At 49.2% G+C, this 22,599-nt stretch overlaps 1 protein-coding gene across 2 annotated transcripts in view; it reads right to left on the reverse strand.

The window, feature by feature from the left end:
- The window catches only part of LOC147122493 (B-cell scaffold protein with ankyrin repeats-like), a 378,498-nt gene that overhangs the window by 210,739 nt on the left and 145,160 nt on the right, over positions 1 to 22,599 (reverse strand). For both annotated transcript variants that reach the window (XM_086005800.1, XM_086005792.1), the window contains exon 8: positions 4,340 to 4,539. In XM_086005800.1, the coding sequence (XP_085861926.1) occupies positions 4,340 to 4,539 (200 nt within the window). The remainder of the gene's footprint in view (positions 1 to 4,339; positions 4,540 to 22,599) is intronic.

A 22,599-nucleotide genomic window follows, 5' to 3' on the forward strand; every position in this document is an offset into this window, starting at 1 on the left:
GGGTGAGCACAGGGGGTGATGGGTGAACGGGTCTCAGTGAGCACAGGGGGTGATGGGTGAACGGGTCTCAGTGAGCACAGGGGGTGATGGGTGAACGGGTCTCGGGATGAGCACAGGGGGTGATGGGTGAACGGGTCTCAGTGAGCACAGGGGGTGATGGGTGAATGGGTCTCGGGGTGAGCACAGGGGGTGATGGGTGAACGGGTCTCGGTGAGCACAGGGGGTGATGGGTGAACGGGGTGAGCACAGGGGGTGATGGGTGAACGGGACTCGGTGAGCACAGGGGGTGATGGGTGAACGGGACTCGGTGAGCACAGGGGGTGATGGGTGAACAGGTCTTGGTGAGCACAGGGGGTGATGGGTGAACGGGTCTCAGTGAGCACAGGGGGTGATGGGTGAACGGGTCTCAGTGAGCACAGGGGGTGATGGGTGAACGGGTCTCAGCGAGCACAGGGGGTGATGGGTGAACGGGTCTCAGTGAGCACAAGGGGTGATGGGTGAACGGGTCTCGGGGTGAGCACAGGGGGTGATGGGTGAACGGGTCTCAGTGAGCACAGGGGGTGATGGGTGAACGGGTCTCAGTGAGCACAGGGGGTGATGGGTGAACGGGTCTCAGTGAGCACAGGGGGTGAAGTGTGAACGGGTCTCGGTGAGCACAGTGGGTGATGGGTGAACGGGTCTCAGTGAGCACAGGGGGTGAAGGGTGAACGGGTCTCGGTGAGCACAGTGGGTGATGGGTGAACGGGACTCGGTGAGCACAGGGGGTGATGGGTGAACGGGTCTCAGTGAGCACAGGGGGTGATGGGTGAACGGGTCTCAGTGAGCACAGGGGGTGATGGGTGAACGGGTCTCGGGGTGAGCACAGGGTGTGATGGGTGAACGGGTCTCAGTGAGCACAGGGGGTGATGGGTGAACGGGTCTCAGTGAGCACAGGGAATGATGGGTGAACGGGTCTCGGGGTGAGCACAGGGGGTGATGGGTGAACGGGACTCAGTGAGCACAGGGGGTGATGGGTGAACGGGTCTCGGTGAGCACAGGGGGTGATGGGTGAACGGGTCTCGGGGTGAGCACAGGGGGTGATGGGTGAACGGGTCTCAGTGAGCACAGGGGGTGATGGGTGAACGGGTCTCAGTGAGCACAGGGGGTGATGGGTGAACGGGTCTCAGTGAGCACAGGGAGTGATGGGTGAACGGGTCTCGGTGAGCACAGGGGGTGATGGGTGAACGGGTCTCAGTGAGCACAGGGGGTGATGGGTGAACGGGTCTCAGTGAGCACAGGGGGTGATGGGTGAACGGGTCTCAGTGAGCACAGGGGGTGATGGGTGAACGGGTCTCGGGGTGATGGGCGAACGGGTCTCAGTGAGCACAGGGGGTGATGGGTGAACGGGACTCGGTGAGCACAGGGGGTGATGGGCGAACGGGTCTCAGTGAGCACAGGGGGTGATGGGTGAACGGGTCTCAGTGAGCACAGGGGGTGATGGGTGAACGGGTCTCGGGGTGAGCACAGGGGGTGATGGGTGAACGGGTCTCGGTGAGCACAGGGGGTGATGGGCGAACGGGTCTCAGTGAGCACAGGGGGTGATGGGTGAACGGGACTCGGTGCGAGTTAGATTCAGTTTGGTTGGAGCAGTGTAGAAGGTTACAGACAGGGAGGCTGGAGAAAGAATGAGGAAAGGGAATAAGATTTTTCAATACTTGAACATTTCAAGAACAAACCCTCATTTTTGAACAGTCACCTGCAATTTTTTAAGATACAGACTGGCATCTCATCATCTATAAAATACTCTCCTGATTCTTCTGTCAGTTATGATGAAGAATCACAAACAAACTCATTAACCTTTGAGAGAAGCGGCAAACTTCCAACATCTTCCGGGTTTATTTTGTATCTCCAGAACTCTTCTTCTGTAGAACCTCCACATTCTCCAAGAGCTTTCTACTGGACCGGGTAGTTTCCCGGAACTCGGCCCCTTGTCTGCAGAAGTTCTGATGATTGAGGATCAGTGAAGTCTTCATCGTGCCATAAAAAGGCTCTGACTTACTAAGAACATAAGAATTAGGAGCAGGAGTCGGCCATTCGGCCCCTCGAGCCTGCTCCGCCATTCAATAAGATCACGGCTGATCTTCGACCTCAACTCCACTTTCCCGCCCGATCTCCATATCCCTCGATTCCCCGAGAGTCCAAAAATCTATCGATCTCAGCCTTGAATATACTCAACGATTCAGCATCCACAGCCCTCTGGGGTAGAGAATTCCAAAGATTCACAATCCTCTGAGTGAAGAAATTTCTCCTCATCTCAGTCCTAAATGGCCGACCACTTATCCTGAGACTGTGACCCCTGGTTCTAGACTCTCCAGCCAGGGGAAAACAGCCTCTCAGCATCTACCCTGTCAATCCCCCGCAGAACCTTATACATTTAATGAGATCACCTCTCATTCTGCTAAACTCCAGTGGCCGCGATTTCACCTACCGAGGCAGGCTTAGTGCGGCCAAGGTACATGAAAGGTTGTGACCCCGCTCCCGGCTCCATCCTGCTCTGTGAGAAGAGTTTTCCGTTGATGGGGCTTGTTAAGCCCCGCCCTGCCAGGTTCCCGGAAGGAAGCGGGTCTGAAGATGTCATTTGATGATGCGTCATCAGCCAGTTTGCTTAAAGGGGCCATGTCCACATTCATTTTGTCAGTTGTGCGGTCAGTGTTCTACAGGTGCTGCAAACACTGACAATCACTGCACAAAGGTGCATGGCTGCACACAGGCTCTCCCAAGACTCCCTCCATATGTTTATAGAGGGAGTCACAGCACGCAGGGAGGTTCTCTTCCCTTCCAATGGGCGGAAGAGACCACCCCAGGATACCAATGCAGCCTGGTTGCACATTGCACAGGAGGACACAAGCAGGGATGTTGTCAGGAGGGCCAGGCTGCAGTGGCGCAAACCTTTCAATGATCTCAGTAGATCACAAAACGTTACTGCAAAGCCACACTCAACCTCATCCTGCTGTGCCACTCATCACATCCCCATCACTCTGCCTTCCCTACCCTACTCCTGCACATCCTTACTCACGCCAACTTACCTTGCACCTCTACCCATCCCTCTCCATCTACATTATCACTTCCCCATCTCACTAGCCACCCCTCGCACTCACCCTCATCCTAGTCTAATCATACCAACTAACAACACACAAGGATAGGAACTTGGGTGTTTTAACCAATGTGCATGTAAAGTTTCTGTTGATGTGTTGCCAAACATTGAAATCTTTATTTTCCACACTTTGCGTTCTTGGACAGATCTGTGTGCACCTTTGGAAGTGGCTCAGTGAGTTGCAGTGAATGGTGAGACATAATGGTACCCCCCGCAATGGTGATGAGTGTGAAAGGAATGGCTTGGGCATTGTAGGGATGCTTTATTGTGCTGGTGTAGGGTGGTGCCAACCTGGCACATCATGTGGCAGCCAGGGTGTACAGCGTCAAGTGAAGTAAATCTGGCCATGGTGAGGCCATCCCTAGCCTCGCGAACATCAATGTGGTCGGGTGCTGATGCCCTGTGTCCTGTGCAGCATCAGGTGATTGCGGAGAAGGTTGATGTTGTTGTTGGTGCTGCTGGTGTGCCTGGTGATGTTGGTGTTGGGGCTGATCGTGGTTGGATTCTGAGGACCAAGGTGAGCTTTTTTCCAAGGGCACTGATGCTGCTGAAATAGATGGCAGCTGAAATTGAGATGACAGAAGCGATCTGTCAATGGTGAGAGGTTGCTCCAAGGAGGTGACAGTGGATAGAGAGTTTACTCCAAACACTTCCAAAGTGCATACAGCTCAAAAGTGTCTTCCAAATCCTGAAGGCTCAAGCTTCTCAGATTGGAAAGTGAACAGATGTGAAATGGTAGCTTTTATACCACTTTTGCCGCTGTCACCTATTCTTAGTAATGGAGTGTCATTGACAGCCCGGCCTACTTACCTGACATGATCCCGAGTGATGGGAACCTCATGAAAAAGCTGGTAAAACGGTAAGTACACGGTAAAATGGAGTTTAAGTACCTTTTAACAAGCTGACCCGCCACTTGGTGTCGGGTCTGTAAAGCGCAGACAGACCCGACACTTGGGAAACTGACAGGGAGGCGGGTTCAGAGCGGGATCCCGACCTGCTGTCAATCTTTTTGATTTTGACAGCGGACCCGCCCTCTGAGCACTGGCAAAACTCCGGCCAGAGAGTATAGGCCCGTTCTACTCAACTCTACTGTTGGCCCATCGCCTTCTCTGCGATGACCAGGTTAACTTTGTGTTTGCTGACTTTTGTTGCATCACATCACTTGGGTCGAATGAAAAAGGGGAAGAGGGCACTGAGGTAACTTACTGTGAATCTCTCTATCAGCTCCCGGATGTGTTGAGAGCCGTTCCTCTCAGCGAGATCCCTTGGATTTTCTCCGTGCGCGTTCAGGACCGCGGAGGCCTGGGCTGCTCCAGGGCACTCCAGAAGCAGCGTGGTGAGGTTCTCGAGTCCATTTTTGGCAGCGAAATGGAGGAGCGTTGGGAGCTCGTGGCCATGATGCAGACCTAGATATCAACAGAAAGTCGACAAACGTCAGTTCTGAGGGAGGGTGGCTGGGAGGAAACATAAGGATTGATTTTTCAAGTAGGCATGCCCGCAGACTGGTTAAGGAAAATAGTCCTGCACGCATTCAGGGAACCCCTCCTCATTTTGATAGATGTTTGTCTTACCCCAGTCTACCTTGTCCCCTATAATTGCAGCTCTGTCACTACTGCAAACCTGCCTACACTGCATCCAAATCTCACCCTTCATTTCCTGCCCACTATTTGGTGGTCTATAATACCCTCCCAAAAAGATAATAGACCTTTTATATTATTTCTTAATTCTGCCTAGATAGACACTGTCAGAACACCACTATCCATAAAAACTTTCCTTTCTAAGGCTGTCTTTCATTAATTTGGCTGCCCTGTTCCTTATTTCCCCTGTGTCTCTCCCCTGGAAAAGGTATAGCAGATCCTGCCCTGCCTGAAGCTGAGTTCCGTGCCAAGACTAAAACATCATCTTCCTGCTCTAACAGCAGCTGCAGTTAATCAATTTTATTTACAGTGAGTCGACAGCACAGAAACAGTCCATTCGGCCCAACTGGTCCGTGCCGGTGTTTATGCTCCACACCAGCCTCCTCCCACCCCTCTTCATCTCACCCCATCAGCATATCCTTCTATTCCTTTCTCCCTTGCGTACTTATCTGGCTTCCCCTTAAAAAATTTTTTATTTGTTCCTGGGATGTGGGCATTGCTGGCCAGGCCAGCATTTATTGCCCATCCCCTAATTGCCCTCGAGAAGGTGGTGGTGAGCAGCCTTCTTGAACCGCTGCAGTCCGTGTAGTGAAGGTGCTCCCACAGTGCTGTTACGGAAGGAGTTCCAGGATTTTGACCCAGCGATGATGAAGGAACAGCCGATATATTTCCAAGTCAGGATGGTGTGTGACTTGGAGGGGAACTTGGAGGTGGTGCTGTTCCCAGGTGCAGAGAGCATAAAGTAAGAAATGGTAAGGTGGGGTCAAACTAAGAGAATACAGGATGGTCTAAGATGGGTTTACAGTGTATGTATGTGAACACACGAAGTGTAGTAAATGTATTGATTTCTTTGTGGGTTCAATGACGAGACAATTATGAAAGAGAATGTCTTTTAATCTAAAGCTTGTTCAACTCTTTTAACAGCATTTACAGGAGACATCATGCTAGTGATGCATCTGGAACGAAACTGAAACTAAACTAGACTGCCTTGCTTGTCTCTGTCACATGCTCACTGCTGGTCAGGCACAAGCAATCAATACATGCAAACCTGCTGGTAAGGCTTCATAATCAAACAGGCAAATACCATCTCTATTTGCTGATATCATTACATCTCCTTTTCTTAAAACAAAAGTATTTTACTTTTAACTAACAACATGTTTTCTTTGTATTAATCTGCATTTTAACTGTAACACTTAATGAACTTACATTATCATGATCATGATCAAGGTTTTTTAACCTTGCTTTGTGTGTTCACATGAAATATGTCAATACACTAGAACTTGAAGAAAGAATAAGATAACATTACTTCCTTCTATAACAATAGTCCTTACCTAATTTGCTCAATGAGTCTCTCAGGAGGCTCCACGTGTCTTGAGGATTTTCTGATTGATTGTCCTTGAATCTGAGTTGTTGCCTCAGATGATGGTTTCTCAGCTGTGTGATCAGGTTGTTCAACAGTATCAGTCTCTTGACCTGCTGTGGCTGGTCCCATGAGAAGATCTCGACGGTTTCTTCTCAGAACAGCACCCTCATCTGTCTGAATGGTGTATGATCTTGGTTGAACTTCACTCAGGACAGTTCCCTTCTGAGTCCATGTGTTTGTTTTGTCTTTGAACCTTACTTGGTCACCAGTGTGGAGTTCAGGTAGGTTTTGTGTTCCTCTGTCATAGTAGTACTTTTGCTTTTCTTTCTGTTGTTCTTTGAACTTCCTCACTTTCTCCCCCTCGTTTGTTTTCAGGAGGTTCTCCGGGATGGGTAGGTTTGACCTTAGCCGACGTCCCATCAGGAGTTGGGCTGGTGACATACCACACTCGAGCGGCGTTGTGCAGTATACAAGCATGCTCTGGTAGAAGTCAGTTCCACTGTCTTTTGCCTTGTACATCAGTCTTTTCACTGTGTTTGCGGGCTCTCCTGGGTCAACAGCTCTGGACAACGTGTCTGCTGTATACATCAGCTTACCCGGTGTGTACGCAACATTCAGTTCATCATAGACTGTCTCTCCTTCGCTTTCCACAATGAGGACTCTCTTTACCAGGTTCAGTCTCTCACAGGCTTTTAAACCTAGTATGGCTTGCACATCCTTTGGCACCACGATTAATGCTAGCGTGTGCTCTCTGTCCTTGTGTGTTACTTTGACAATGCATCTTCCTTTCACTGGTATATCAGTACCTGAGTATCCTGTCACTTTCACTTTTATTCCATGTATCTTTGGTCTGGGTCTAATTTTCTTAAAATCAGTCTCTGATATCACATTAATTTGTGCTCCAGTATCCAATTTAAATGGAATGTGTATGTCATTCACTTTTAGTGTCAACATCCAGTCTCTTTCTTCTTTTTTGTTTTCAGACACAACATCTACATAGAACTCCTCTATGTCGCTTTCATCTACTGCATGGACCTTGCTTTGTTGCACTTGGTTCTTGCAGCAACGGGCATAATGGTTGTTCTTGTTGCAACTATTGCATGTTTTACCATATGCTGGACACTTTCTTGGTGGATGCTGTGTACCGCATCGACTACATGACTTTCGATTGTCCCTTTCATTTTCGTTCGCTGGCCACGCCTCTTTTTTCACATTGGCGCTCGTTTTGTTAAACGGTTTGTATCCGTTCTTTCTCACTGCATCCACATTGCAGCTATTGTCATTGAACAGCTCCTTTGCCTGCAACTTCACAGTCTCTGTAGCCCTACACAGTGCTATGGCTTTTCCCAGGTCTAGATCTTGCTCTCTTAGCAGTCTTTCCCTTAGACCATTATCTGGAATACCACACACCAGTCTGTCTTTTATCAGCGAGTCTGTCAGTCCCCCAAATTCACACGTTTTGCTTCTGTTTCTCAGTTCAGTCACATACTGATCAATAGTCTCACCTGTTTTCTGTACACATGTGAAAAATCTGTGCCTCTCAAACGTCACGTTACGTTTAGGTATGCAGTAGGCCTCAAACTGTTCCATTATTTTATCTAGCTTCATTTTGTCTCCACCAGCAGCGAATGTGAAGTTATTATACACCTCCAGCGCTTCATCACCCACGACATGTAAGAACAGTGACGATTTCCTTTTATAACTTTTCTCGTCAGCTCCGATTGCCGCTAAATACAACCCCACACGTTGTTTGAACCTCCTCCAATTTTCAGCCACATTACCTGTCAACTGAAGTGTCGCCGGTGGGAGTAAACCTTCCATTTTTCACTTCGTTAGCTATTCTCTAATGGTAAGTAACGATGTTCTCTTTTGGCTTGCTAATTTGTGGAGAGCTGATTTAACTTCAGATTTTTTCCCTTCATCTCTTTCAATCACTTCTGACACCATGTATTGATTTCTTTGTGGGTTCAATGACGAGACAATTATGAAAGAGAATGTCTTTTAATCTAAAGCTTGTTCAACTCTTTTAACAGCATTTACAGGAGACATCATGCTAGTGATGCATCTAGAATGAAACTGAAACTAAACTAAACTGCCTTGCTTGTCTCTGTCACATGCCCTCTGCTGGTCAGGCACAAGCAATCAATACATGCAAACCTGCTGGTAAGGCTTCATAATCAAACAGGCAAATACCATCTCTATTTGCTGATATCATTACAGTAAACAAGGTAAGTGAACTGCAGGCGCAAATAGTCACATGGGAATATGATGTTGTGGCAATAACTGGCTCAAAAAAGGGCAGGATTGGGTATTAAATATTCCTGGTTATAAGGTGTTCAGGAAAGATAGGGAAGGAAAGATAGGAGGTGGTGTGGCAGTATTGGTTAAGGAGAATGTTACAGTGCTGGAGAGGGAGGATGTCCTGGAGGGGGCCAAGGACAGAATCTATGTGGCTAGAGTTAAGAAATAATAGAGGTGCCATTACACTACTAGGTGTATTCTATAGACCACCAAATAGTGGGAAAGATATGGAGGAGCAAATTTACAGAGAAATTACAGAGAGTGCAAGAACTATAGAGCAGTGATAATGGGGGATGTCAACTAGCCTAATATAGACTGGAATCTTAATAGTGTAAAGGGCAGAGAAGGGAAAGAATTTCTGAAGTGTGTTCAGGAGAACTTTCTTGATCAATATGTTTCCGGCCCGACAAGGGAGGAGGCGTTGCTGGATCTGGTTCTGGGGAATGAGGTGGGTCAAGTGGAGTAAGTGTCAACAGGGGAACATTTAGGGAACAGTGATCATTGTATCAGAAGGTTCAGATTAGCTATGGAAAAGGACAGGGAGCAATCTAGAGTAAGAATGTTTAACTGGGGGAAGGACAATTTCAGTGGGATGAGAACGGATCTGGCCCGGGTAAACTGGAATCAAAGATTGGCAGGCAAAACTGTAATGGAACAATGGGCTGCCTTTAAAGAGGAAATAGTTTGGGTACAGTCGAGGTACATTCCCACTCGGGGGAAAGGCAGGGCAACTAAAGTCAGGGCTCCCTGGATGACGAAAGAGATAGAGAATATGATGAAGCAGAAAAAGAGCGCGTATGACAGATGTCAGGTCGGGAATACATCTGAGAATCAGGCAATATATAGAAAGGTCAGAGGAGAAGTGAAAAAGAAAATAAGAGGGGCAAAGAGAGGGTATGAGAATAGACTGGCAACCAACATAAAAGGTCATCCAAAAGTCTTCTGTAGGCATATAAATAGTAAACGGGTATTAAGAAGTGGAGTGGGGCCGATTAGGGACCAAAACGGAGACCTACGAATGGAGGCAGAGGGCATGGCTGAGGTACTAAATGAGTACTTTGCATCTGTCTTCACCAAGGAAGAGGATGCTGCCATAGACATAGTGAAGGAGGAGGCAGTGGAGACACTTGATAGGATAAAAGTTGATAAAGAGGTATTAGAAAGGCTGGCTGTACTTAAAGTAGATAAATCACCAGGAGCAGATGGGATGCATCCTAGGATGCTGAGGGAATTAAGGGTGGAAATCGCGGAGGTACTGGCCATAATATTCCAATCCTCCATAGATACGGGGGTGGTGCCAGAGGACTGGAAATTGCAAATGTTACACCTTTGTTCAAAAAGGGTGTAAAGATAAACCCAGCAACTACAGGCCAGTCAGTTTAACCTCGGTAGTGGGGAAGCTTTTAGAAACAATAATCAGGGACAAAGTTAACAGTCACTTGGATTAATTAAGGAAAGCCAGCACGGATTTGTTAAAGGCAAATTGTGTTTAACCAACTTGATCGAATTTTTTGATGAGGTAACAGAAGGTTGATGAGGGTAATGCGGTTGACGTGGTGTACATGGATTTCCAAAAGGTGTTCGACAAAGTGCCACATAATAGGCTTGCCAGCAAAGTTGAAGCCCATGGAATAAAAGGGACAGTGACAGCATGGATACGGAATTGGCTAAGTGATAGGAAACAGAGAGTAGTGGTGAACGGTTGTTTTTCGGACTGGAGGAAGGTATACAGTGGTGTTCCCCAGGAGTCGGTACTAGGACCACTGCTTTCCTTGATATATATTGGCCCAGAAACTCGGGTCTCCACGGGTGAGTACGCACGGGGTACTCACCCGTAGGCCCAATGGAAGTGCCGGTTTCATGCATGCACTGCGCATGCGCGGGAAACCGGCACTTCCGTTCCCCTGAAAGAAGGGGTTCAGAGTTTGAACGCGTGTGCAGGAGAGGCAGCGCGTGCGCATCGAACTTACGTTTTTTTTACAGGTTTTCCCGGGAGGGTAAGTCTCCAGAATTTACACATATAAAAAGCAGTCGCAAGGCCTGCTTTTTACAAGGTAAGTGGTGAATTAATTAAAATTAAAATATTTTTTCCACAGGTTTATTATTTTTAAATACTTTAAAGAAAGGTAAGTTTATTTTTAGCCCCATTAGAAAATAAAATTATTTTTGTTCAAAAATTTAAATTATTGTTTAAAATAGTTATTTCATGTAATTTATAGTTTATTTAAAAAATGTGATTTAAAAAAAATGTATTTGAAGTTTTAGTGATGTTTTGGGGCCCGTAGTATTTATAAGTTTGACAGCACTTCCTGTCAAACTTATGAATGAAGCATTCCCTGCTCTGATTGGCTCTGCATGGCCCACGTGATCCCAGGGGACGCATCGAACTAACTGCGCCCCTGGGATACGCAAGCACTGCGCGCCGGCAGCTGAAGCAGGCCCAGGATCGGAATCCCATGCGGGCCCACAGCTCAACGGCCGGCGCGCTAGGTAAGTGCAGGGTGGGGGCTTACACCCGCGGGAAGCCCTCGACCTGAATTTCTGGGCCATTAATGACTTGGACGTGGGTGTACAGGGCACAATTTCAAAATTTGCAGATGACACAAAACTTGGAAGTATAGTGAACAGTGAGGAGGATAGTGATAGACTTCAGGAAGACATAGACAGGCTGGTGAAATGGGCGGACACGTGGCAGATGAAATTTAACGCAGAAAAGTGCGAAGTGATACATTTTGGTAGAAAGAATGAGGAGAGGAAATATAAACTAAAGGGTACAATCCTAAAGGGGGTGCATGAACAGAGAGACCTGGGGGTATGTGTGCACAAATCATTGAAGGTGGCAGGGCAGGTTGAGAAAGCAGTTAAAAAGGCTTACGGGATCTTGGGTTTCATAAATAGAGGCATAGAGTACAAAAGTGTGGAAACTATGATGAACCTGTATAAAACACTGGTTCGGCCTCAACTGGAGTACTGTGTCCAATTCTGGGCACCGCACTTTAGGAAGGATGTGAAGGCCTTAGAGAAGGTGCAGAACAGATTTACGAGAATGATTCCAGGGATGAGGGGCTTCAGTTACGTCGATAGACTGGAGAAGCTGGGGTTGTTCTCCTTGGAGCAGAGAAGGTTGAGAGGAGATTTGATGGAGGTGTTCAAAATCATGAGGGATCTGGACAGAGTAGATAGAGAGAAACTGTTCCCATTGGTGGAAGGGTCGAGAACCAGAGGACACAGATTTAAGGTGATTGGCAAAAGAACCAAAGGCGACATGAGGAAAAACTTTTTTATGCAGCGAGTGGTTATGATCTGGAATGCACTGCCTGAAAGGGTGGTGGAGGAAGATTCAATCGTGGCTTTCAAAAGGGAATTGGATAAATACCTGAAGGAAAAAAATTACAGGGCTACGGGGAAAGGGCGGGAAGTGGGACTGTTTGAGGTGCTCTTGCAGAGAGCCAGCACAGGCTCGACAGGCCGAATGGCCTCCTTCTGTGCTGTAACCATTCTATGATTCGATGATTCTATGAAAGGAGTTTCTCCTGAATTCCCTGCTGGAGTCATTAGTGACTAACTATTCATGGCCCCTAGTTTTGGACCCTCCACAAATGGAAACATCTTCTCTACGTCTGGTAGCTTTGATCTGCAGAAATATAGCGAGATATTTTCAGACAGAGTTAGGATTTGGGCAGACTCTGTTTATTGAATTATTTTACAGTGTCATCAAATTTCAATCTAATAAGGTGGAGCACCAGCTGTCACATTGTCTCCAGTTGCTTCTATATCTTGGATTTTAGTGTTTACAAAAATTACTCATCTCATGAGCTTAGTGAGAAGGTTATTTAGTTTGATTAATGTGAGACCAAATATTAAGAGAATATTATTATTTGCAGATAAAATCTGCAAGAGCAAGTTGCTTCATAAATCAAAACTATTGACACAACAGAACAAGTTATAAAGAAAGTGATGTTACAGCATTTTTCACTAATTACAAACGAGAGGCACTAAAGCACAAGCTGATGTCAAAGGTGTTCCTCTCATAGATTCATTAATGATCCAGCACAGAAGGAGGCCATTCAGCCCATCATGTCTGTGCCGGCTCTTTGGAAGAACTGTCCAAATAGTCCTATATTCTCTAGAGTTTAGAAGAATGAGAGGTGATCTCCTTGAAACGCATAAAATTCTTACAGGGCTTGACAGGGTCGCTGCTGAGAGGATGTTTCCCCTGGCTGGAGAGTCTAGAACCAGGGGTCACAGTCTAAGAATAAGGGGTCGGCCATTTAGGACTGAGCTGAGGAGAAATTTCTTCACTCTGTGTCAGCCATGGCTCAGTGGGTAGCACACTTGCTTCTGAGTCAGAAGGTTGTGGGTTCAAATCCTATGCCATGGAACTTGAGTACAAAAATCCAGGCTGACACTCCAGTGGAGTGCTGCACTGTCGGAGGTGTCGTCTTTCGGATGAGCCGCTGAACCCAGGCCCTGTCTGCTCTCACAGGTGGATGTAAAAGATCCCGTGGACGTAAAAGATCCCATGGCACTATTCCGAAGAGAAGCAGGGGAGTTGTCCCTGGTGTCCTGGGCTGATATTTATCCCTCAATCAACATAACAAAAACAGATTACCTGGTCATTATCACATTGCTGTTTGTGGGAGCTTGCTGTGCGCAAATTGTCTGCCGCGTTTCCTACATTACAACAGTGACTACACTTCAAAAAGTACTTCATTGGCTGCGAAGCACTTTGGGATGTCCAGTGGTCATGAAAGGCGCTACAGAAATGCAAGTCTTTCTTTCCTTTCACTCAGAGAGTTGTGAATCTTTGGAATTCTCTGCCCCAGAGGGCTGTGGATGCTCAGTCGATGAGTATATTCAAGGCTGAGGTCAATACATTTTAAGGGAATCAAGGGATATAGGGATAATGCAGGAAAGTGGAGTTGAGGTCGAAGATCAGCCACGATCTTATTGAATGGCGGAGCAGGCTCGAGGGGCCGAATGGTCATCTCCTGCTCCTGTTTCTTATTTTCCTTCCCTCCTCCACTTCTTGCAGAACATAATATTCAGTGACTGTAGGGGTTTATCCTCTGCCAGTGAGCAGTAGCAGGTCTCAGACCAGGTCTGACCAAGAGCTTGTACAGCAAAATGAGATTAATAACCTGCTCTGCGTTAAGTTTTCACCTCCTCCGCTGTTCGGTGGCGCCATTGTCCAGGAGCATTTTACAAACCTCTGCAGGATCAGTTATCGGGGCAGACTGGCCACAAGGGAAATTGGGACACTTACCAGGTGCTCCTGTCAATGCTGCCCGACAATAACAACAACTTGTAGTTATATAGCACCTTTAATGTAGTAAAACGTCCCAAGACGCTTCACAGGAGTGTTATCAGATAAAATTCAACACCGTGCCGCATAAGCAGATATTAGGACAGGTAACCAAAAGCTTGGTCAAAGAGGAAGGTTTTAAGGAGCATCTTAAAGGAGGAGAGAGAGGTGGAGAGGTTTAGGGAGGGAATTCCAGAGCTTAGGGCCCAGGCAACAGAAGGCACGGCCACCAATGGTGGAGCGATAGAAATCGGGGATGCTCAAGAGAGCAGAATTAGAGGAGCGCAGAGATCTCGGAGGGTTGTAGGGCTGGTGGAGGTTACAGAGATAGGGAAAGGGTGAGGCCATGGAGGGATTTGAACACAAGGCTGAATATTTTAAATTTACTTCGAAGAGGAGCAGGGGAGTTCTCCCCAGTGTCCTGGGGCCAATATTTATCCCTCAATCAACATCGCTAAAACAGATTATCTGGCCATTATCACATTACTGTGTGTGGGAGCTTGCTGTGCGCAAATTGGCTGCCGCGTTTCCTACATTACAACAGTGACTACACTTCAAAAAGTACTTCATTGGCTGTAAAGCACTTTGGGACATCCTGAGGTTGTGAAAGGTGCTATAGAAATGCAAGTCTTAATTTATTGCAGCTGGGATAAGGAAATTCTACAGAAATTCTTGCCCAACAGCCTCACATATTAAGCACCCGCAGTCGCGCTGCCACGGCTTTCCGCCATTGTGCCCACACTGTCCCAACATGCAAGGGTATGCGCCTATGGGTCAAACGGAAAATGACTCCCAGGGAGTTAACACGACCAATCTCAGGACTTGCTGAGAAGCGGAAATCCTCTGCAGAATATTCTCATTTGTCCGCAGCTGTGCGATGGGAAAATCGAATTCATAAAATTGAATTTCCTTGGCAATGTGAGCAATGACTGCTTCATATTCCTTCAGCTGGTAGCCTGGCTTCATTGTGGTTAAGTTTGATACATTAAAAAAAAATGATTCCAGGTAGAAAGAGCCATTTCAAGTATTTGATCACTTAGCAACAATAATGATGAGGCTGGGATCCATGTACAAGAACCATTCAGTCCCCTGATTTACCGACCTGCTGCGCCCAGTGCTCCCCGCACTATTATCATTAACAATGCAAAGGATAAGCTCTTTTTTTGGACACCTTTTCTTCAACAAAATTCATGTGGTTTCCAATTGTAGGGCATCAAAGAATGACAGGAGCAGCAAGGTATCTGCTTATTATTCTGTGTCAGTCAGACTGCCCCATGGGGAATGAGTATTAAAAATGATGAATTCAATTGATTTTTTCTAGGCCTCCCCAAAAAGGACAAGATAGACTTGCATTAAGTTAGAAAGATCGAAATAGCTGTACGCAAAATAAGGATATTGAAACTGGGGCAAGTTTTGCTCTGACTGTGTTGCTTGGTTCATTGCCCAGAGGGATAGCGGGCAGAGGGATCGCACTGAGGTGAAGGAGCCCAATGGATTCTCCATCCATCAGTTAACGGAGCGAAAACCAGGCGGGGTCCGTCACACGCAGTGCGATGAGGGGGGAGGGGGGAATTGAGGGGGTGAGGGGTGAGGGGGAGGGGGAGGAATTGAGGGTGGAGAGAGGGGGGTGAGGGGCGTGAGGGGCGTGAGGGGGGTGAGGGGGTGAGGGGGGTGAGGGGGTGAGGGGGAGGGGGAGGAATTGAGGGTGGAGAGAGGGGGGTGAGGGGCGTGAGGGGCGTGAGGGGGGTGAGGGGGATGGGGAGGAATTGAGGGTGGAGAGGGGAATGAGGGGGTGAGGGGGGTGAGGGGCGTGAGGGTGTGAGGGGGGTGAGGGGGGTGAGGGGCGTGAGGGGGGTGAGGGGGGGTGAGGGGGATGGGGAGGAATTGAGGGTGGAGAGGGGGATGAGGGGGTGAGGGGTGTGAGGGGGGTGAGGGGGTGAGGGGAGGGGGAGGAATTGAGGGCGGAGAGGGGGATGGGGGGGTGAGGGGGGTGAGGGGGTGAAGGGGGTGGGGGGTGAGGGGGTGAAGGGGGTGAGGGGGGTGAGGGGATGAAGGGGGTGAGGGGGTGAGGGGGTGAAGGGGTGAGGGGATGAAGGGGGTGAGGGGGGTGAGGGGATGAAGGGGGTGAGGGGATGAAGGGGGTGAGGGGGGTGAGGGGGTGAAGGGGGTGAGGGGATGAAGGGGGTGAGGGGATGAGGGGATGAAGGGGGTGAGGGGGGTGAGGGGGTGAGGGGAGGGGGAGGAATTGAGGGCGGAGAGGGGGATGAGGGGGTGAGGGGGTGAAGGGGGTGGGGGGTGAGGGGGTGAAGGGGGTGAGGGGGGTGAGGGGATGAAGGGGGTGAGGGGGGTGAGGGGGTGAAGGGGGTGAGGGGGTGAGGGGGTGAGGGGGATGAAGGGGGTGAGGGGGGTGAGGGGGTGAAGGGGGTGAGGGGATGAAGGGGGTGAGGGGATGAAGGGGACAAGGTGGGGACGGAAAAAACTGCGCTTGCGTAATGGAGACTTGGGGCAGCAGCGGGATTTAAAACCTGCCTCCACATATAAAGGGGCAATGAGAGAACCGGCAGAAGCCACAAGCACTGGCACAGGGCGCACTGGCACAGCACCGACAGGCAGAGACTGGCCGTCATTTGATGTGTTTTCTGGGTTTTGCAGCATGTGCTGTCTTACTGTTTATGCTTCTGCTAATCCCGGAAGACCAGATGGGAACTTGCAATTCTCGGACTTACAACTTTCCTGATGAAGTAGAACCATTTTACAATATGGAGCTGTGGTTTTCCCCAGATTTTTTTTAACAGTATCGAACACTTGATGCTGAAAAACCGCATTCCCCAAATGTAAATTGGTGCAGGGCAAGGTGGCATCATGTAACCCTTTCACAACTTCCTCACTAGTATAGTGGTCAGCGTCCCTGCCTGTCACGCAGGAGACTGGGGTTCTAATTAATATTAATAATAATAAAAATCCACTTTATTGTCATTGTTAGTGCACAAGTGCAGTACAACGAAATGTAGGCTTGCGGCTCCCGAGAGTGTACATTTAGATTAAGACATTTAAACATTCAACATACATTTGGCTTGTAATACATTAACATAAACATAACCATAATAAAGTGCATTGGCAGATGTGCAGGCTTTAGAGTTAATTTGTGGAGTTCAGTAGGACGACAGCCCTGGGAAAGAAGCTGTTCCTAAATCTGGTCGTACGGGTGCGAATGCATCTGTAGCGTCTCCCAGATGGCAGGAGGGCGAACAGACTGTGGCTGGGGTGGGTAGGGTGTTTGATGATTGACCGTGACCTCCGTAAACAGCGTTTTTGGTATATGTGCTCTATGGTCGGTAGCCGGGTGCCGGTAATGCGTTGGGCAGTTTTGACTACCCGCTGCAGGGCTTTCCGGTCATAGTAGCTACAGCTGCCATACCATACTGTGATACAGTTCGTCAGGATGCTCTCTATTGTGCAGCGGTAAAAGTTAGAGAGGATCAGGGGTGACAGGTTACATCCCTTCAGCCTCCTTAGGAAATATAGGCGCTGCTGGGCCTTCTTCACCAGAGAGGAGGTATTGAGGGAGCGAATGTGTCAGCTGTGGTTCAGTGGGCAGCATTCTCGCCGCTGACTCAGCAGGTTTTGGGTTCAAGTCTCACTCCAGAGACTTGAGCACAAAAATCCAGGCTGACACGCCAGTGCAGTGCTGAGGGAGCGCCGCACTGTCGGAGGGGCAGTACTGAGGGCGCGTCGCACTGTCGGAGGGGCAGTACTGAGGGAGCCCCGCACTGTCTGAGGGGCAGTACTGAGGGAGCGCCGCACTGTCGGAGGGACAGTACTGAGGGAGCGCCGCACTGTCGGAGGGTCAGTATTGAGGGAGCGCCGCACTGTCGGAGGGGCAGTACTGAGGGAGCGCCGCACTGTCGGAGGGGCAGTACAGTGGGAGCGCCGCACTGTCGGAGGGTCAGTACTGAGGGAGCACCGCACTGTCGGAGGGGCAGTACTGAGGGAGCGCCGCACTGTCGGAGGGGCAGTACTGAGGGAGCGCCGCACTGTCGGAGGGGCAGTACTGAGGGAGCGCCGCACTGTCGGAGGGTCAGTACTGAGGGAGCGCCGCACTGTCGGAGGGACAGTACTGAGAGAGCGCTGCACTGTTGGAGGGACAGTACTGAGGGAGCGCCGCACTGTCGGAGGGACAGTACTGAGGGAGCACCGCACTGTCGGAGGGACAGTACTGAGGGAGCGCCGCACTGTCGGAGGGGCAGTACTGAGGGAGCGCCGCACTGTTGGAGAGGCAGTACTGAGGGAGCGCCGCACTGTCGCAGGGGCAGTACTGAGGGAGCGCCGCACTGTCGGAGGGGCAGTACTGAGGGAGCGCCGCACTGTCGGAGGGTCAGTACTGAGGGAACGCCGCACTTTCGGAGGGGCAGTACTGAGGGTGCGCCGCACTGTCGGAGGTGCAGTACTGAGGGAGCGCCGCACTGTCGGAGGGGCAGTACTGAGGGAGCGCCGCACTGTCGGAGGGTCAGTACTGAGGGAGCGCCGCACTGTCGGAGGGACAGTACTGAGGGAGCGCCGCACTGTCGGAGGGACAGTACTGAGGGAGCACCGCACTGTCAGAGGGGCAGTACTGAGGGAGCGCCGCACTGTCGGAGGGACAGTACTGAGGGAGCACCGCACTGTCAGAGGGGCAGTACTGAGGGAGCGCCGCACTGTCGGAGGGGCAGTACTGAGGGAGCGCTGCACTGTCGGAGGGGCAGTACTGAGGGAGAGCCGCACTGTCGGAGGGTCAGTACTGAGGGAGCGCCGCACTGTCGGAGGGGTAGTACTGAGGGAGCGCCGCACTGTTGGAGGGGCAGTACTGAGGGAGCACCGCACTGTCGGAGGAGCAGTACTGAGGGAGCTCCGCACTGTCGGAGGTGCTGTCTTTCGGATGAGATGTTAAACTGAGGCCTCGTCTGCTCTCTCAGGTGGACATTAGAGATCCCATGGCACTATTTCGAAGAAGAGCACGGGAGTTATCCCCGGTGTCCTGGCCCAATATTTATCCTTCAAAAACAGATGATCTGGTCATTATCACATTGCTGTTTCTGGGAGCTTGCTGTGCGCAAATTGGCTGCCGCGTTTCCCACATTACAACAGTGACTACACTTCAAAAAGTACTTCATTGGCTGTAAAGCGCTTTGGGATGTTCGGTGGTCGTGAAAGGTGCTAGAGAAATGGGAGTCTGACTTTTATTTATTCATTCACTGCGCTGCTGAGGATTAGCGACCTGCAGTGTTTTTGTTAAAAAGGAACTTGCATTTCTATAGCACCCTCAACAACTCTAGGACAGCCCAATGTATTGGGTGCGGTAACATCGTGGTTATGTTACTGGTCTAGTAATCCAAACGGTTTGGATTAATGAGTTCAAATCCCACCACAGCAGCTGGGGAATTTAAATTTAAATAAATAAATCTGGAATAAAAAGCTCGTATCAGTAATGGTGACCATAATTGTACAAACCCATCTGGTTCACTAATGTCCTTTGGGGAAGGAAATCTGCTGTCCTACCCAGTCTGACTCCAGACCCACAGCATTGGCCCATAAATTAGGATCGGGAGCTTGCCGCGCGTGCAAGCCCCCGATCTGCACTCACCCTGCGCGCCGACATCTGAAGCCCGGGCCTGCTCGCATTTCCTGTCACTGGCCCGGTTCAAATGTCGGCGCGATGTGCTTACCTGATCCAGCGGCGTAGTTAGTGCGATGTGCCAGCTGGGATCAGGTGAGCACTGTGCAGCCAATCAGGGGAGGGGAAACTCATTCATGAGTTTGACAGTAAGAGCTGTCAAACTCATGAAAACTCCTGGCCCCAAAACACTACTTAAACCTGAAAGAAAATTTAAAAAAAACATTGCACTACTTAAATGAACAATAAAGAACTCTGAAAAAATATTTTAAACAATAATTTTAAAATTTGAAAAAAAAATTTATGTAAAAAATCGGGGCTAAAACTAAACTTACCTTACTGTAAATTCTTTAAAAATAACAAACCTGTGGAAAAAAAAATTCTCAATTGTACTAAAAGCCCACTTACCTGAAAAACTAAGTACTTACGTGTGGTTTTTCAATGCGTAAAGACCGGAGGCCTTTACACACGCGCAACTCTGGGAAAAAAAAGGAATTTCACTGCGCACGCGCTGCCTGTGCAGTCGCGCGCGTTCTGCCTCTTAACCCCTTGGGTCAGAGGACATGAAATGCTGGTTTTCAGCGCATGCGCTGTGCATGCTGAAAACCGGCAATTCCTCCGGGCACACGCGTGAGTACCCCGTCCGTACTCACGCGTTGTGCCCGGAATTACTGGGCCAATGTGGTTGACTCTTAACTGCCCTCTGAAATGGCCCAGCATGTCACTCTGTTGTGTAAGGCGGCTCACCACCACCTTCTCAAGGGCAATTCGGGATGGGCAATAAATGCCAGCCTTATAAGTGACGCCCACATCATGAACGAATAATTTGGAGATAAAAAAAGCGATTCACAGCCAATGAAGTACTTTTTGAAGAGTAGTCACTGTTGTAATGTAGGAAACGCAGCAGCCAATTTGCGCGCAGCAAACTCCCACAAACAGCAATGAGATAAATGACCAGGTATTGTTGTTTGAAGGATAATTGTTGACCAGGAGAGTTTCAAAATAGTGCCGTGAGATCTCTGACATCCAGCTGAACTGGTAGACAGGGCCTTGGGTTTCATTCACCTCTGACAGCCCCACACTGGGAGTGTCAGCCTGGACTTTCGTGCTCGAGTCTCTGGAGTGGGACTTGAACCCACGACCTTCTGACTGAGGGGCGAGAGTGCTGCCCACTGAGCCACAGCTGAGACATGTTGCAAACAAATATCCGCTCTCGCAGCTTATGTCGACACAGAGTCAATGTTTCAGTCGATGACCTTTCATCAGAACCGGAAGCTTTTCGAGACGAACAGTTTTTAAGCGAGTAACAAGGTAAAAGAGACAAATGGAAGTCCCGTTGGGGAGAGGAGCAGAGCTTCTTCAAGGATTCCAGGAAATTCCTGGAAGAGAAGTGGCAGTGAATTCAACATTTTCCAGCATTTTCCAGCGTTATTTCAGATTTCCAGCCTCTGTAGTATGTTCCTTCTTCCGGTGCTCACTTCTCTGCGATCTTCTCTCCCAAGAATTCTTCACCTTGAAGAAGTTCTGCTCGGCACTGTGACAGGATTTCCATTTGTCCCTTTGCCTCTGTACTTGCTTAAAATCTCTGACATCTTCCAGTTCTGGCGAAAGGCCATCGACCTGAAACGTTAACTCTGTTTCTCTCTCCACAGATGCTGCCTGACCTGCCGAGTATTTCCAGCAATTCCTGTTTTTATTTCCGATTTCCAGCATCCGCAGTATCTTGCTTTGGTGCGTGTAGTTCTTAAATATTCTTATTTAGCAATGCACAGCAAGGAGAAAAATATTAATCTTTTAATATGTTTAGAAAATACCTTTGGACTTTAGCCCTTGTTAATAATCGAGGAGAATCAGGTTTCGGGAGAACTCCATCATTCAATTATTCTGACTTGCTTATCCCCATATAAAATCCCGGGCTCCCTGAGGCCGTCAAAGTGAAGAACTAAATTAATTAAACACAAGTGATTGAGCCAAGGCCCAGTTTAATAAATAAGGAATACTCCTGTCTAGCTTTAGATTGAATTACATATTTGAGTCTCACTGTTTGAGAAGCTGCTAACAATGTCGCCGGATTATTTACAGTGTAGTGACTGTTTCAGGAGCGGAAGGAATGGAAAGGTTTATGAAGTTAGGCGATGTAACAGCAAGACCGAGGCTGCACTTGCTTTATTGGCCATGAATTCCCTTTCATGTGGTGGCCTTTGCGCTGAAGCTTCTCGCCACTTCGCTCAGAAACCTTCATTCATTGGCACTCAGAGAGGCTGCGGGAAACAAACTGACTGCCAGGCGCTGTCTGAAGATGACGAGCCTATCAGCTGCACAGTTTGAGGTGACCCTGTGTGTGCTCTGCTTTGAAGGGCTGAAGGACGGCGTGATGGGTGCGCATTATGTAAAGCGATTACATTAAATCTGTATTTCTCTCTAACATGAAAGGCTGCTCGCTGCAATGTGGCAGTTTTCCACTAATTATCATCTTATTCATCTGCCTGATTAATACTGGACCCGGGTTTCTCTCCACGATTAATTAAACAGACAGAATGCGCATTATTTGGTTTTACTTGTTACTCCAGCCCCAACAATCCATTTATAATCCAATAACCAATCAGATATAGGGGTAGATACTCCACCGCATCAGCTGTGGCTCAGTGGGTAAGGCTCTCACCTCCGAGTCAGAAAGTCGTGGGTTCACGTCCCACTCCAGGAGACTTGAGCACATAAATCTAGACTGACACAGTGCGGCACTCCCTCAGTACTGCCCCTCCGACAGTGCGGCACTCCCTCAGTACTGCCCCTCCGACAGTGCGGCACTCCCTCAGTACTGCCCCTCCGACAGTGCGGCACTCCCTCAGTACTGCCCCTCCGACAGTGCGGCGCTCCCTCAGTACTGCCCCTCCAACAGTGCGGTGCTCCCTCAGTACTGCCCCTTCGACAGTGCGGCACTCCCTCAGTACTGCCCCTCCGACAGTGCGGCGCTCCCTCAGTACTGCCCCTCCGACAGTGCGGTGCTCCCTCAGTACTGCCCCTTCGACAGTGCAGCGCTCCTTCAGTACTGCCCCTCCGACAGTGCGGCGCTCCCTCAGTACTGCCCCTCCGACAGTGCGGCGCTCCCTCAGTACCGCCCCTCCGACAGTGCGGCGCTCCCTCAGTACTGCCCCTCCGACAGTGCGGCGCTCCCTCAGTACTGTCCCTCCGACAGTGCGGCGCTCCCTC

The sequence above is a fragment of the Somniosus microcephalus genome, chromosome 2 (genome assembly GCF_052327205.1).
Source record: "Somniosus microcephalus isolate GS21.2 chromosome 2, FLI_Smic_1.0, whole genome shotgun sequence".
NCBI lineage: Eukaryota > Metazoa > Chordata > Chondrichthyes > Squaliformes > Somniosidae > Somniosus > Somniosus microcephalus.